General features: G+C 40.2%; 1 protein-coding gene across 5 annotated transcripts in view; it reads right to left on the bottom strand.

Moving 5' to 3' along the window:
• Window positions 1-14,597, bottom strand: part of Ndufaf5 (NADH:ubiquinone oxidoreductase complex assembly factor 5) — a 31,987-nt gene continuing 17,390 nt past the window's right edge. For 3 of the 5 annotated variants that reach the window (XM_052722713.1, XM_052722712.1, XM_052722715.1), the window contains 4 exons: window positions 11,560-11,620; window positions 996-1,079; window positions 580-662; window positions 1-419 (listed from right to left, as the gene is read on the bottom strand). In XM_052722713.1, the coding sequence (XP_052578673.1) occupies window positions 330-419; window positions 580-662; window positions 996-1,079; window positions 11,560-11,620 (318 nt within the window). In that variant the 3' untranslated portion in view covers window positions 1-329. Of the gene's footprint in view, window positions 420-579; window positions 663-995; window positions 1,080-4,301; window positions 4,399-9,542; window positions 9,735-11,559; window positions 11,621-14,597 lie in introns of those variants that run through there. The other 2 variants (XR_008214817.1, XM_052722714.1) reach the window with 2 other exon arrangements.

The following is a 14,597-nucleotide window of genomic DNA, read 5'->3' as shown; positions in this document are numbered from 1 at the left end:
TACAGAACACTAGTGTGAGCAATGTTTTCCTACCAAATCATACATCTACACATGCACACATATTTGGTTCTTCCTCCCACCCCCAAGGAAAACATTTCCTTTGTTTTCAGGCTAAATCTGCAAAGATGCCCAAATCACTAGGTAACAGTATCCTTACATAAATAGAACCAATGAGAACCTGGAACAGTTACTGAGCCTGGATTAGTATTAGATTGCTAGCAAATAGCTTAATATGTTGCTTCTTGCTTCAAACTGTAATAATTTAGATGTGAAAGTTACTCATTTCTGATGAAAATTCTGGAATTCATTACAATTGAATAAAATAATATTTATTGTTTTTTTCCTTGTGACATGACATCATTTAGTTTTGCTAGCTCTCCAAATGACACAGTTGCAGAACCTCTTTCAGCTGGCCTTGCCTGAAAACAATAAAAACAAAAGATATTAGATATAGATAAGCCCCTACCAGCACAACCCCAATCATTTTATGTATAATAAAACATACCCTAAGTTAATCATCAATGGACAACAAACAGAAACACAAACCCTCTAAGAAAAGTGATGCCTTAATAAGGCTACCTGAGAGTCATGATATTTCCATCCTATCATGTGATAGATCTGGTATGTGGCAGGTATGGAACCATCTTCATTTCTGTACATTTCTAAAAAGACACACATGGTTAAATTCTGGAAACAATCAGGTGAGAAGAAGTACCCACTCAATAATAATCACCTACTTCACAGAGAAATGGGTACTAGGATAGCTGCAGGACTGAGAATGAATGCCTCACCCAGGAAGTCTTAACACAGAAAAGCGACATGATGGAAACAAGAGCTGTTTGCAAACAGATACAGAGATACAGGCTCTGTGTTTTGAGAGGAAAAAAACCCACGAAGTCTGGCAATACCTTACAAGAAGGAACTAGCACTGTGCAGCAAACACCACTCAGCACAAACCCCTCCATGAGTGCAGGTAGAAAGAGTGGGTGGCTCACCTCTGTAAACCGCTGCAGCTGCCAGCATCGTGTCTCGGTGCAGCAGAGCTTTTCTGTTCCAAGAACAGTTGCTCTCACCCATACCTAAAAATAGACTAGTTTGAGAAAATACTGCAAATACCCTGGCAGCTCAGTATAAAGACATGATACATCTTAGCTTATCCAACAGCGTACCTATCCTCAGTCTCATCCACCTTTAGATTATAGCGAGGCTGCTTACTGACTGGAGCAAAACTGCTTGAAGCCTCTTCATTATTATTAAGTCGGGTAAGAAATTCTCAGGAGGGAAGCCCCAGGATGCTTCTTCCCACAACAGCCACAGTCTATAGTAAGACAGCTCAGCAAATGCCACTAGACTCTAGATGGGTCACAAGCACTGACAAGTGCCTTTCATAGAAAGAAACACAAACCCTTACACCCCTTCTAGTTCTGACGCTGTGACAATGCCTCCCTCCTTGTAAGCAGCACATATAATTACAAGAGCAAAACTTAGAACTTAGAAGAGGGCTGGCTGTACGACTCATTAGATATGAACAAAGCCATGTCTTCAAATTTTGTGATATTTTACCAACACTAGATTTAAAAATTATGTGCGTTCTCCAAAGAGATGCTTCTTTTTTTATTAAGAGATTTTCTATTCATTTTACATATCAACCTCAGATTCCCCTGTCCTCCTTGCTCCCACCCCCTCCCACCTTCCCCCCAACTCACCCCCCATTCCCACCTCCTCCAAGGCAAGGTCTCCCATGGGGAGTCAGCAAAGCCTGGTACATTCAGTTGAGGCAGGTCCAAGCCCCTCCTCCCTACACCAAGGCTGTGCAAAGTCAGAGACACTTTTCTTAGCATTTTAAAATTAATCTTCAGACCTCTTTCCTTATTTTAAAATTCCAAACTGTTTCTCAGTTGTTTCAAACAGTCAGAAGGCTATTTATTGACAATTATTGTAGAGCTAGAGAGATAGCTAGGTGGTACAGTGCTTGCCTAACGTGTTCAAGAGGCCGGGGATGTGAATTAATGGATACAGTGCTTAGTGTATAACCATGATCTCCAGCACCCACATAAAAAGCCAAGTGTACCTGGTACGCAGGAGGCAAGGCAGGAGGATCTCTGTGAGTCTGAAGCAAGCCTAATCTACAGAGTGAGTTCCAAGACAGCCAGGGCTACACAGAGAAACCCTGTCTTCAAAAAAAAAAAAAAAGCAGCAGCAGCCAGGTGTGGTGGTAATCCTTGAGGCAGCTAGTCTAGCACATTAGTGAGCTCTAAGTTCAGTGAGAGAGAAAAAAAGAGAGCAACAGAAGAAGATACTGACAGTGACCTCTGGCAATCACATGTGTACACATATGGAGGCTGCACACACACTCATATGCACACACAAGCATATCACACACACACACACACACACACACACACACACACACACACACACACACACACAGAGGCCTGGGTTCAATTCCCAGTACCGCAAAAAATAAAGATAAATTAATGTAATATCAAATTAATGTTATGCATTTTTCTTTATGGATACATTTAAATTTAAAATTATGTGGAAAGGCTATGTTTAAGATCACTCTACAAAGAAACTAAAGGAATTTTAAAATATTATAATTATTCTTAATATTAAAATTTACTACATGCTGGGCAGTGGTATGGTGGTGCATGCTTTAATCCCAGCACTTGGGAGGTAGAGGCAGGTGGATGGATCTCTGTGAGTTTAAGGCCAGCCTGCTCTACAGAGCTAGTTCCAGGACAACCAGGGCTTCACAGAGAAACCCCATTTCAGGAAAAAAAAAAAAAAAAAAAAAAAAAGACCAAGTGTCTACTACTTACTTACTAATCAAGAAAAGATTCATTCATTTTCTTCAATAGTCTGAAAATAGTAACCTATTTTTAAATTTTTATTTAAGTAAAATTTTAATAATAAATAACATTTCAAATTTTATTTCAATGGGTTTTTAAAAGCAGTCAACAAGGAGGCTGGAGAGATGGCTCAGTTAAGTACACACATTGCTTTTGCTGAGGATCTGAGTTTGGTTCCCAAAACACATTAGGCAGCACACAGCAGCTTATAACTCCAGCTCCACGGATCTGACACCCTCTTCTGGCTTTTGAGGAGACACTGATTCTAATAAACCCAATGTCCTATATTTTGTGAGTTTAATGGTCCCAATTCATAAAGATTATTAATAGCTACAAACTAGTAGTTAATAAAAAATTAAAAAATAAAAAATTGTGGCTGGGTATAAATGATAATTTGTAAATACACATTTACAATCCCAGTACTGAGGAAATAGAGGCAGGTGGATTGTGATTTCAGAGTCATCCTCAGCAATGTGAGACCCTTTTTCAAGTACACAAATAAACAACCTGCAACCAAAGTAAAACACTGGGGGCCAAAGAGATGGCTCAGTGGTTAAGAGCACATACTGCTCTTCCAGAGGACCTGAGTTCAATTCCCAGTATCTACATCAGAAACTCATAACTTCCAGTAATTCCAGTTTTGGGATCCACTGTCTTCTTCTGTCCTCTATGGGTATCCACACAAAATAAAAACAAATCTTAAAAAATATTTTAGACCCACTATATATCCGTCTTAAAAGCGTTCTTCCACATAGTGAATATCAATCACACAGTGACCAACAGTAAACTAGGGCTCACACTGCAACGACATTACCAAGGATGGACACAGGACTTTAGCTCCTGCTCAACTTTCCACTGCCCTGCCTTCCTGACACATCACATGTAGTGAATGCACACACAACACAGAATGTACTACTAGTATCTAAAATGCTTTCCAAACAACTCATCACTTGCATATTCTAAATAAGATCATTAGACACATGCCACCACTGTGGGTCTGACCCAGCTCAGTTATAGACAATTCAAGAGCACTCTACACAGTATCAACAGCAATTCCACCGCCTCAGTAGCCCACTCTTCTTCAGGGACGGGCACTGCCTTACTCAACACCCCTTTCCTGGACTCAGGGATCACAACTTTATAAACTAGGATTCAGCCTTTATTAAACCCGGTTTTTCATCTTTCAAGTGGAATATCGCAGAGCACACTGTGGGGAAGCTTTACTGACAACCACCTAGCAAAGACGGCAGGCTCAACCTGAGCCTGGGATAAGACCAGCTGGCAGGGAACTGCTTAAGGGTCTCAGTGTTTTCATATTTGATCTTGGCCAGAAGGCTGAGACTTCTCACAGTGTTTTTAAGGTTAAGTTCAATTTCTTATTAAAAACAAACTTTAATGTGTTATTACTGGAACAATGATGAGTATTGCCTTAAAAAAAACTGAACTTACCTTAAAACCACTGTGAAAGTCTTGAAAATTTCTCATGTATTCATCAGCTGATAATGCAACTTGTTTGTAAAATTAGGTCAATATTCTGGACTTTTTTCTGTGAATTAATAATAACGGCAGCTAAAATGAGACATCCCTCAACTATTTGGAAAACAAACAACACAGATGTAGATAGAATACAAAAGCCAACTGGGGAGATACCACCTTCCAGTTGGCACAGCAGCCCCCTTGAAAGCACCCAAGCCCCTCCAAGTCCCATTCCTCTCAGACTTTTCCCACTGAGTAAATAGCTGAGACTTCAGGATATGAACGACTTAAGCTGTCTGCCTCTACTAAATACAACTTGGGCATGCTCCTTACCTGTCTGTGCCTTAATTTCCTCATATATCAGGACAGACTGATCATGCTAGTTCCAATCTTACCCTCCTATAAACCATGCCTTATAAGCATGCAAACAGTGCTCGTCTACTAACTCAAATCTGACTCATCTCTGTGGAAAATTCTCTAAACAAACTGTAAGGCTCATCTGAAAAAAATCTAGAAGCTTCTGGTCTTCTATCATTCCCCATCATCTGCCTCTTCTATACACTTAAGCAATTATTACTACAGTAGTTCTCACAACATAAGATTAAGATATACATAATAATCTCTCTACCCCATGATTTTATACACACCGTTCTCTGTGCTACCCCTCCAAATTCTCCCCACACTTTATCCTCCTGGGCAACTAACTCACTTTAGCTTAAGTTCAGCTTTTTCTACAGATGACTCCCTGACATCCTAAGCAGATTTAAGGCCAAATCCTTTGTGTTTCTCTTATTTTACAGCTGAAGGTTTGTCTATCTTGGGAGTTCTTTCATCTAGAATATTAGCAACTTGAGATCAGAAACTATGTATTTCTACCACTGGCTGAAGTTGGCACACAACAAATGCTCAATAAACAATAAATGAATAAATATAAAATCCAGCAGTTAGTATTTTTGTCCACTTTCTCAAATGGCATTTTTACACATTATCTTTATATAATTCTTAATCCACCTACAGATAAAAAACATCAAAGATATTTGACTTTTGTAAAAGGCCTCACAGTAGAGATATCTCTCTCAAGGGTAAAGCATTAAGAACAGTTCCTCAAAATGTAAGACCTATTTAAAACCCTAGGGGACAGACATTATCAATTGGGAAAGGGCCTGAGGCACCCTTCTGGGGAACCAGAAAGGTTTTAAAACTTAGTCTAGAAGGTGGTTAAAAATACAGTGACCTGCCGGGCGGTGGTGGCGCACGCCTTTAATCCCAGCACTCGGGAGGCAGAGCCAGGCGGATCTCTGTGAGTTCGAGGCCAGCCTGGACTACCAAGTGAGTTCCAGGAAAGGCGCAAAGCTACACAGAGAAACCCTGTCTCGAAAAACCAAAAAAAAAAAAAAAAAAAAAAATACAGTGACCTGCCCGGTGGTTGGAAGACCATGTATAGTGGTTTGAAGAGAATAGCCCCTGAACGAGAATGCCCGCCATAGCAGTATCTGAATGCTTGGTTCCCAGTTAGTGGAACTGTTAGGGAAGGATTAAGAGGTATGGCCTTTCTGGAATAGGTGTGGCTTTGTTGGAGGTGTGTCACCTGGGGTGGGCTTTGAGGTTTCAAAAGCCCATGCCAAGCCCAGTGTATCTCCCTGCTTGCCTACCAGTAGATCAGGATGTGAGCTCTCAGCTCCATGCCTGCCTGTCTACCACCAAACTCTCTGCCATGATGATAATGAACTAAACCTCTGAAACCATAACCAAACCCCTAATTAATGCTTTCTTTTATAATAGTTGCCTTGGTCATGGTGTCTCTTCACAGCAGGAGAATTGTAACTAAGACACCATGTGTCCCACACCTGCCTTCCTGAACCTCTTCCAGACCTCCCTTCCAGATTAAGGCATCTCTCCACCCTCATCAGAGAAGTTTCTGTTTGCAGTAGATAGTAACACAGAGACCCACAACTGGCCATGGTACAGAGAATTAGACACTGTAGGTATTCAGTTCTAAATGAAATACATATACCAAACTCTTTCCACCAAAGGCTCAGGGATCATTGATGAAGAGGAGGCAGAAAGAACATAAGAGCCAGTTGGTGGGTAAGAAGAAGGAATCAGTGTCTTCTGTACATATCAGAGCTGCTGCACATTTGAACCAGTATAGCAGCATGCCCAAGACCTGGCAAGTCCAAGCCAAATCAAGTCCCAGCATGGAGAGTAGAACTGGATACAATGTTCCACCCCTACCTGAGGTGCTATTAGCCATTGTTAACTGCTGGGAGAGGAAGGGTCAGTTTTCTCTAAGAGTGTAGCTACTGAGAAGCCAACCACAATCCAGCAGAAGGCCACAGATCTAAGTAGCACAAATTGCCCTTGATTTGGGGGGTGGGGGGTGGGGGGAGGGACACAAAACTGGGGGGGAAGGGAAGGTGGGTGGATCTTTAGGAGAGTGAATATGATCAAAATATACTGTATGAAATTCTCAAGGAAACAGTAAAATATTTTTTTAAAAATACAAGTAGCTATAGCCTTAAAATTATGGCATTTAACTGGACAAAAAAAGGGCCAATTTCACTCTTTTAAGGATATATCTATATTGAGTATATAATGTGGATTCAAGCAACTAATTCTAGGTTTAGCATGACTACAGACAAGGTACTTATGCCTTGATATGTTCACCTGTAAATCAAGGTATTAGAAAATCTAAGTCAGATACAATGGTATATACTTATAACCCCAGCACTGAAAGGTAGAGGCAGGCAGACAGTCTGGGGTCAGTCTGTGATCCAAAGCAAGATCAAGGGTAGCTTGAGGTACATAGCCAGACTGTCTCAAAAACATCAGAGGCTAGAGAAGTAGCTCAGTGGTAGACCACTTGCTTCATATGTGCAAGGCTAAGGGATTTCTGATCCCTAGAAACACACACCAATGTGGAGCAGAGGAGCACCCACACATGGAAAGAAAGAAAAAAGCATCAGAGAATTGCAGAGTAATTATTGTATTTTTAAATCAGTGGGCAGTAACCTTTTCCAACTGATAGGTCTAATTTCTTGTCTCTTTCTATTTTCTTTCTTGAAATGAATCATGAGCACAGCACTTATTGTAGACTAGTACAAAATAAACAGTCTATTTGAAGAATTATCATTGAAACCTAAATGAGAAATAATAAGTTCATTATCATGTCTCAAGCTTTTAGATAAAAGGGCTCCATAATTCTATCAGTGTTTTCAGTATTTGAGGAAGTGTTCAAAAAATAGTTTCTGTGTTTTATTATCTTTATCATCTTGAGTATAAATCTACAGCCTACCAATCCTTTATTTCATGATGAAAAAGGACCACAATGGTAAGTTTTTGGCTATGTGCATTTCCCTATGTTAACATGACAGTGTAAGGTCACACTCAGAAGAATGCTAAACATGTGAAACGGGTCTTGTGATAAACAGGCAAGTAATGGAAGCACATAGGGCAGAACCTTATCACTAGTAGGCAACTACAACAAGTAATAGGGGTCAGTGAAGAAGCCAGGGCAGGAGACAAGAATTTGGCACCTAATTCTGCCACTCAGATTCAACTGTTCTCCTTAGCCCTAATGTTTCTCACTTAATACAGGAGCAACGCAGTTACCAAGAAGGTTACTGAAAAAAACAAGTGTAATAATGTTTGTAAAAATCATAAGTCTATGAATAAAAGAACAGGCAAACAATTTTATAAATTTCATTATTTCAAAACATATCACAACTTTCAGAACCAGATAAAGGCTTCCTTAGGTAAGCATAATTCTGTTTCACAGACCCCAACTTTAACTCCCCCAAATCATCCATGCTATTAATGAAGTGTGTGGGGTGTGTGTGTGTGTGTGTGTGTGTGTGTGATAGAGAGAGAGAGAGGAGAGAGCGCGAGAGCACATGAACAAGTAGTTCACAAAGGAGACCAGATGGAAACCTCTCGATGGAAGGTATTTATTACTTAGGAGTCACAGTCGTCTAAGTTGGGAGGTAGGATCTGTGTGGCTGTTGTTCCTCGGTGTCTTCCTGGCCATACCTCCTCCACCTATCATACGCCCTCTCCCTGTAGAGGCTTGTTCCACTTAGCCATAACTTTCTCCTGCTCCTGCTTGCTGACAGGTTATCACCCAGTCAGTCCCCTCCTTTGCAAGGTCTGGCACCTGGCTCAGTTTTCCTGTGCACCTCTGGTCATACCACCATTCTAAGAGGAAGGGTTTTCAATGTTACTGTCCATCAAATTCCATTCTCTCTACCTCATACCCATTGAGCTCTGTCACTCCACCTCTGCCCCATATGTGAAATATGTCCCAGACGGAGTTATCACTTATAACTGCTTTACCTTCAAATCATTCACCAAGCATCTCATTTTCTGACTTAATCATCCTGCCCTTTCAGCATGATTAAGTACTTCAGCCATAATTGTTTTCTGACTGCTTTGAGAATGCTTAGCTACAGCAACTTTCACCCAACTTACCAGCTCACTTCTGCCTTCTACTTCCTTTTTCTTCCAGGTCACTATTTCAATTATATTTGTGGAGTTACCTTTCACTTTTGGATTTCTGTCATATAATTAGCAAAACATCAATCCAAACCGACTCAACTACCTCCCTGTTTGTTGCCAACCACCGTTGATAAGTCTGATAGACTTTAAATGAACCCTTCAAACTCTGTAGCTTTTCCCTAGTCAGTTCACCTTTCTCTCCAATGACTATTTCAGAGTGTTTCTACATCATTCTCAAGCTTTGTACCTCTATATAGTATTACTTCCTTTGTAACAAGGAAAACAGCTCCATGACCTGGGAACTTCCACAAACACCTAGGTCTAGTGGTACTATTCTCTTGCCTTCTATAGATAGATAGATAGATAGATAGATAGATAGATAGATAGATAGATAGATAGATAGATTGATTCTTCTACATAATTTTATATATATATGTATATATATATACATATATATGTATGTATATATATATACATACATACATACATATATATATATATGTATGCCTCCCCATCCCCTAGTCAACTCTGCTGCAGTGCTGTGGCAGACTCAAGTCACTACAGGGGATAAGAGGCTCATCAGCAAAGACATACAGGTAATCAAAATTTGTACGACTGTACTCACTAAATGCTTATTTCACAAAGGCCACAACTGACCTACCAAAAACTGTCAAATTTCCCTCCTAAATAACTGAAATACACTTACCAAAATCCAAAACACCACCTCTTAGCAAACTTTATTGCAGGAAGCTTCCTTTGCTAATTAACTCTTAAAAATATGCATCTTGTACTGGGGAGATACTTGGTGGTTTGGATACTTGCTGCTTTTGCAGAGGACAAGGTTTTGACTCCCAGCAACCACATCCATTTAAGCTTAAACTCAGGGGATCCAACATCCTCTTCTAGCCTCCTCTGGGACCAGGCACACGCATGGCAGACACAAAAAGAAGCAGGCAAAACACACATACATATAAAATAAATCTTTAAAAAGATTTTAAAATATTTATATTTTGGCTTCCTCCCAATTAAAATGCTTGATAAGGACAATCTTTTTTTAATTGAGTAATTATTTCATGAAGATATGCAGTGATATGGGAGACTCAAATTACTACAGGGGGTTAAGAGGATGATCAGCAAAGATACAGGTAATCAAAATTTATAAGACTGCAAACATCAAATGCTTATTTCACCAAGGCCACTGCATCAGGTTGGGGATACAAAAGTGAAAAAGAAAAACTGAACCCTTGAGAACCTTTGTCTGATGAGACTAAAGAATCTGGTCTCAACATGGGCATGACCACGAGCAGAGACAAATCAAGAGCTCTCTACTGACATCTGGGCCACTTTGCAGATGTGGTATGTACCAGGGATGCTAAGAATGAACCTTGAAAAAAGAGCAATTATAGAGACTTTGGAAGGTCTAAGTTACAAGCCTGGTACAGCTACATGATGCAACTTTCAATGCCAAGCTAACGCTCTGGATATGAACTAATGATAAGGGCCTTCCCTAATTTTGAGCAGGAGACAGCAAACATGTATGTAGGAAAAAATGCATTACAACACATTAATTTGGGTAGCCCATGCCCAAAGCAACATACCTCTGAGTTCAAGGCCAGCCTGAGGTCAAACCATGAGACACAGTCTTACAAAACCAAACCCACCACAAATTTTAAGAATTTGGGAAGTCAAATTATCAATATATTTTGGGAACTGGAGATCAAACCCAGGGAAGGGAAAACAATGTTAAGAGGGTCTGTTATTGCTTAAACATGGAACCTCCCACTCCCCCAACACATACACCACCACCACTGCCAAAAGGTCTGTGTGTTTGAAATCTCAGTCCCTAGCTGGTGGTACCATTTTGGAAGACTGTGGAAGGGTCTAGCTGAAGGAAATGAGTAACTGGGGTGCTAAACCACCTTTCTCCCATCACAGGGTCTTCCCTGACATGACAGACTGTACACTCTGAACCCTGAGCCAACATCACTTCTCCCTTAAGTTGCTTCTGTCAGGTATTCGGTCATAAAAACAAAGGTAAGTAATCCCGGAACTTTAAGGTTCTGTGCAGGATCTGATTCTCACTTACCAATCCAACTCTCCATCTCACTGACCTCTGAAAAATGCCCCTTTTCCAGTTCCAGCCATGTTCTCTTGCAAAAGGCTTTTGAATATGCTATGCTCTGTACCTGAGACACACTTCTCTCATCTTTTCATCCAGTTAACTCATTTTATTTCTTTAGAACATAACTCAAATGCCATCTTCTCACACAAAATCCCTTTAATCTCCCAGACCAGGATCTATTCTCAACTAAACCCTCAATCCTAAACTCATTAAACTATCTAAGGTTTGTGATGTTTTTTAATTGTGTGTGTGTGTGTGTGTGTGTGTGTGTGTGTGTGTGTGTGTGTGTGTGTGTAGACGTGTGTGTGCATGCTTAGACCTGACATATGAACTGTTGCTACTGGAAGTCACTGAAGTATTTTAAGCACAAATGTACCCTTCAACAAATTTGTCCTCTATTATTCCAGAAGCAGATAGTGCTACAAGCCTCAACCTCATAGCACTAGCCACAATTCCAATCTAACTCTTCTAGTGTCACCTCCTCCACTTTATACCATGAGCTCTATGACAACAGTGTGCTTTCTCTACAGGAATGGATCCCTAGTGCTTACCCCGACCTCTGACATAGAGTACACTGTCAAAATGCCTCTCAAATCCAGTCTACAAATGACTCACCTTTTAAATCTTCCATCAATTCAAACATTCCAGGATAGTTAACTTGAATTTCATCAGTATCCTATTTTTAAAAGAAAAATGTAATATTCATGTGACAATCACAAACAAACAAATAAAAATCAAGCTTTGGAAAGGAGCTATAACTATTTCCCAGACCACTCTCTCAGGGTAGACAGGAAATTTCCCTTATCAGATCCTTACAAGTACTAGGCAAGTGTCCACCACTGAGCTCTATCTCCACCAAGATTAGTCTTGTTTTTAATACTCTTCACAAATGCTATCTTCCTAAAACTCTAACAACTGGGGCCAGCTTCTTCTTTAAAAACAAAATGAAGTAACTGTTTTATACTGTGAAGGTTACTTTATTTATTTTTTTGAGACAGGATCTTACTATGCAGCCTAGACTGTTCTGGAATTCACTACATAGACCAAGCTGGTCTCAAACTCAATGATCTGCCTACCTCTGCCTCTGCTGAGATTAAAAGTCTTTGCCACCATTTGCGGCTTGTTGTTGTTGTTGTTTTTTGTAACTATTCTCCCAAAGGGGTATGCCATTCTTGGTACCACAAGACCAAGTCAGGCATGGGGTAGACAGAGGAAGTTCCTATTCAATCTCCCAGCCTCGTGCTAAACATCCATTTAACATATTATGCTCAGATAGAGGACACATTAGGTATTAAACTGGAAAGAAAAGATATGTCACCTCGACACAATGGAGAATCACGTGGGAAGAGTATCAATGAGGGATTGTCTAGATCATGTTTGCCTGTGGGGGCTGTCTTGATATAGGAAGACCTGGCCCACTGTGGGCATTACTATTCCCTGGGGGTTGGGTATGGACTGTAGAAGAGTGCGAAAACTTTTAAAAACATTTAAAAAGTGAGAAACATTAATTGAGTAATAAGCATCTATGCATTTATTCCCTTTCTGCATAACTATGTTTCTTCAAGTTCCTGTCTTGGGTAGAAGGATCAAATTTCAGATGTCAGGAGGAGACTTCTTTATATTTCAAACCTTGTTCTATCTCTTCTCCCTGTACATACATTTCATTATTCCTTCCTAGTATTTTAAATACGCATGGACTGGGCTGGGTGTAGAGGGAGGAAGAAGAAGAGAGAGAGAGAGAGGTCATTTTTCATAATAGTGCTGGGAATTGGACTCAGAGCCTCATACAGGCTAGGTAAGGGTTCTACCAATGATCAGACATTAGAATTCGACCCTCTTACTAAAGCACACACTAAGGCAATTTATAAAACCCTCAAGTGTGACACTGCTTTTTGGAAACATGGTTCTCCAACCTAGTCTAGCTTCATGACCCATTCCCTGCCTTTGCCTTCCAAGTGCTGGGATTACACACATTCCCCACCACAGCTGGCTTAAGAAGATTTTGCTTCATTTTTATTCTTATTGGCTAGTGGTGCTAGAGATGGAATCTAGGTTAAGAATTTTTCACTAAGCTATATCCTCAGCTCAGTATAGTTCTTTTTTTATAAGAATGCAAAGAATTCATATTAACAAGTAGTACATATCATTTTTAGTCTTAAAAGAATAAGTTCTAATAAGTTAACAGTTTTTGTTTGTTTGTTACTTTTTTTCGAGACAGGGTTTCTCTGTGTAGCCCTGGCTATCCTGGAACTCATTCTGTCGACAAGGCTGGCCTTGAACTCATAACATCCACCAGCCTCTGCCTCACAAGTGCTGGGATTAAACCAAATTCTGAAATTTTGAACACCGAAGACTAAAATTTTGAGAAATGCTGTTCTCAGAAGAGAGCTAAGATTTGAGGGATTAAAGGCAAATGACAGATTTTTCAGTTTATCAGTAGTTTTAAATTTATAATAAAAATTATTTGTGAATTATTTATATAATTTAAGAAGTCTTAAAATATAACAACCCCTCAATGCCTAACTTCTTGTATCAGTAATGTTGGTTCTTTGACACAAAGCTATGCTTTCTAATTTTTAGATGTTCAACATCTCAAAACCACTTTTTTTTTGGTTCTTCAAGACAGGGTTTCTCTTTGTAGTTTTGGTGCCTGTCCTGGATCTCGCTCTGTAGACCTGGCTGGCCTTGAACTCACAAAGATCCGCCTGGCTCTGCCTCCTGAGTGCTGGGATTAAAGGTATGCGTCGTCACCGCCGCTGCCGCCACCACCACCCAGCATCAAAACCACTTTTTATTGACTTAGGCAATTTAAAAGTTTATAGAAGTCAAGCCAGACACAGGCGAGACATCTTGGAGTTGTCTTCTGCTCTTGACAAAGCCTTGCCTCCTCTCCCAATCTGTTGTTTCTTCCCTTACCCCTCTGGAGGCTATTTTTCAAGATTAGGGGTTCTGCCAGTTTACCAACCACCCTTGCTTTCTATCAATACACAGGATATGATGCAATTTTTGGTTGGCTGATTTTATGAAATGCATTCACAATAAGTTAACTCAAATAGCTATTTTAACTGTAAGCCTATCATCTCTAGCTATGCAACTGGAGGCTTTCTTCATCAAAAATTCCAATCACTTCCAATCAAATTTAGTTATGTTTCTATGTCAGAGGGTTTGGAAATCATAGTAAATCTATTCAACTCATCTGAGCAGAGTAACGAGTCCTGTAGGGCGACTGTGATCGGAGAGGTGGAAGGGAGATGACTCTCTTCTAGAAATTTATTCTCGGAAAGTTTTAGGAGTAGAAGGAGGAAAGGGAAAGAGAAAAGCAGGTATTTCATACCAATAGTCAGGTTACCTCATACCCTTTGGCCATTTAGTAACAAGGGCCTCTTGGGGTAAAAAGCACTTATATATTTTTTAAAATGCTGAGAGAACTGAAGCACCTCTCCTAAATTCCCTTAAGTAGTAGAGAGATAGGGCAGGGAGTCAAGTCACAGTCACTGAAGCCAGGTGTGTGTATGCCTGTGATCAAAGTACACCGGGGGTAGAGGCAGAAGGATCAGTTCAAAGTCACAGTGACTTCCATATCAGCCTGGGGTATATGAGACCCAGTCTCAAAAAGGCCTCCCCAAAATAAAGTAAGTTATATCCAGTGCGCT

This window comes from Peromyscus californicus, unplaced genomic scaffold (genome assembly GCF_007827085.1).
Source record: "Peromyscus californicus insignis strain IS unplaced genomic scaffold, ASM782708v3 Scaffold_7__1_contigs__length_154581171, whole genome shotgun sequence".
Lineage (NCBI taxonomy): Eukaryota > Metazoa > Chordata > Mammalia > Rodentia > Cricetidae > Peromyscus > Peromyscus californicus.
The sequence above is the reverse complement of the archived record's forward strand: the minus strand, read 5'-3'. Positions and strand labels throughout refer to the sequence as shown.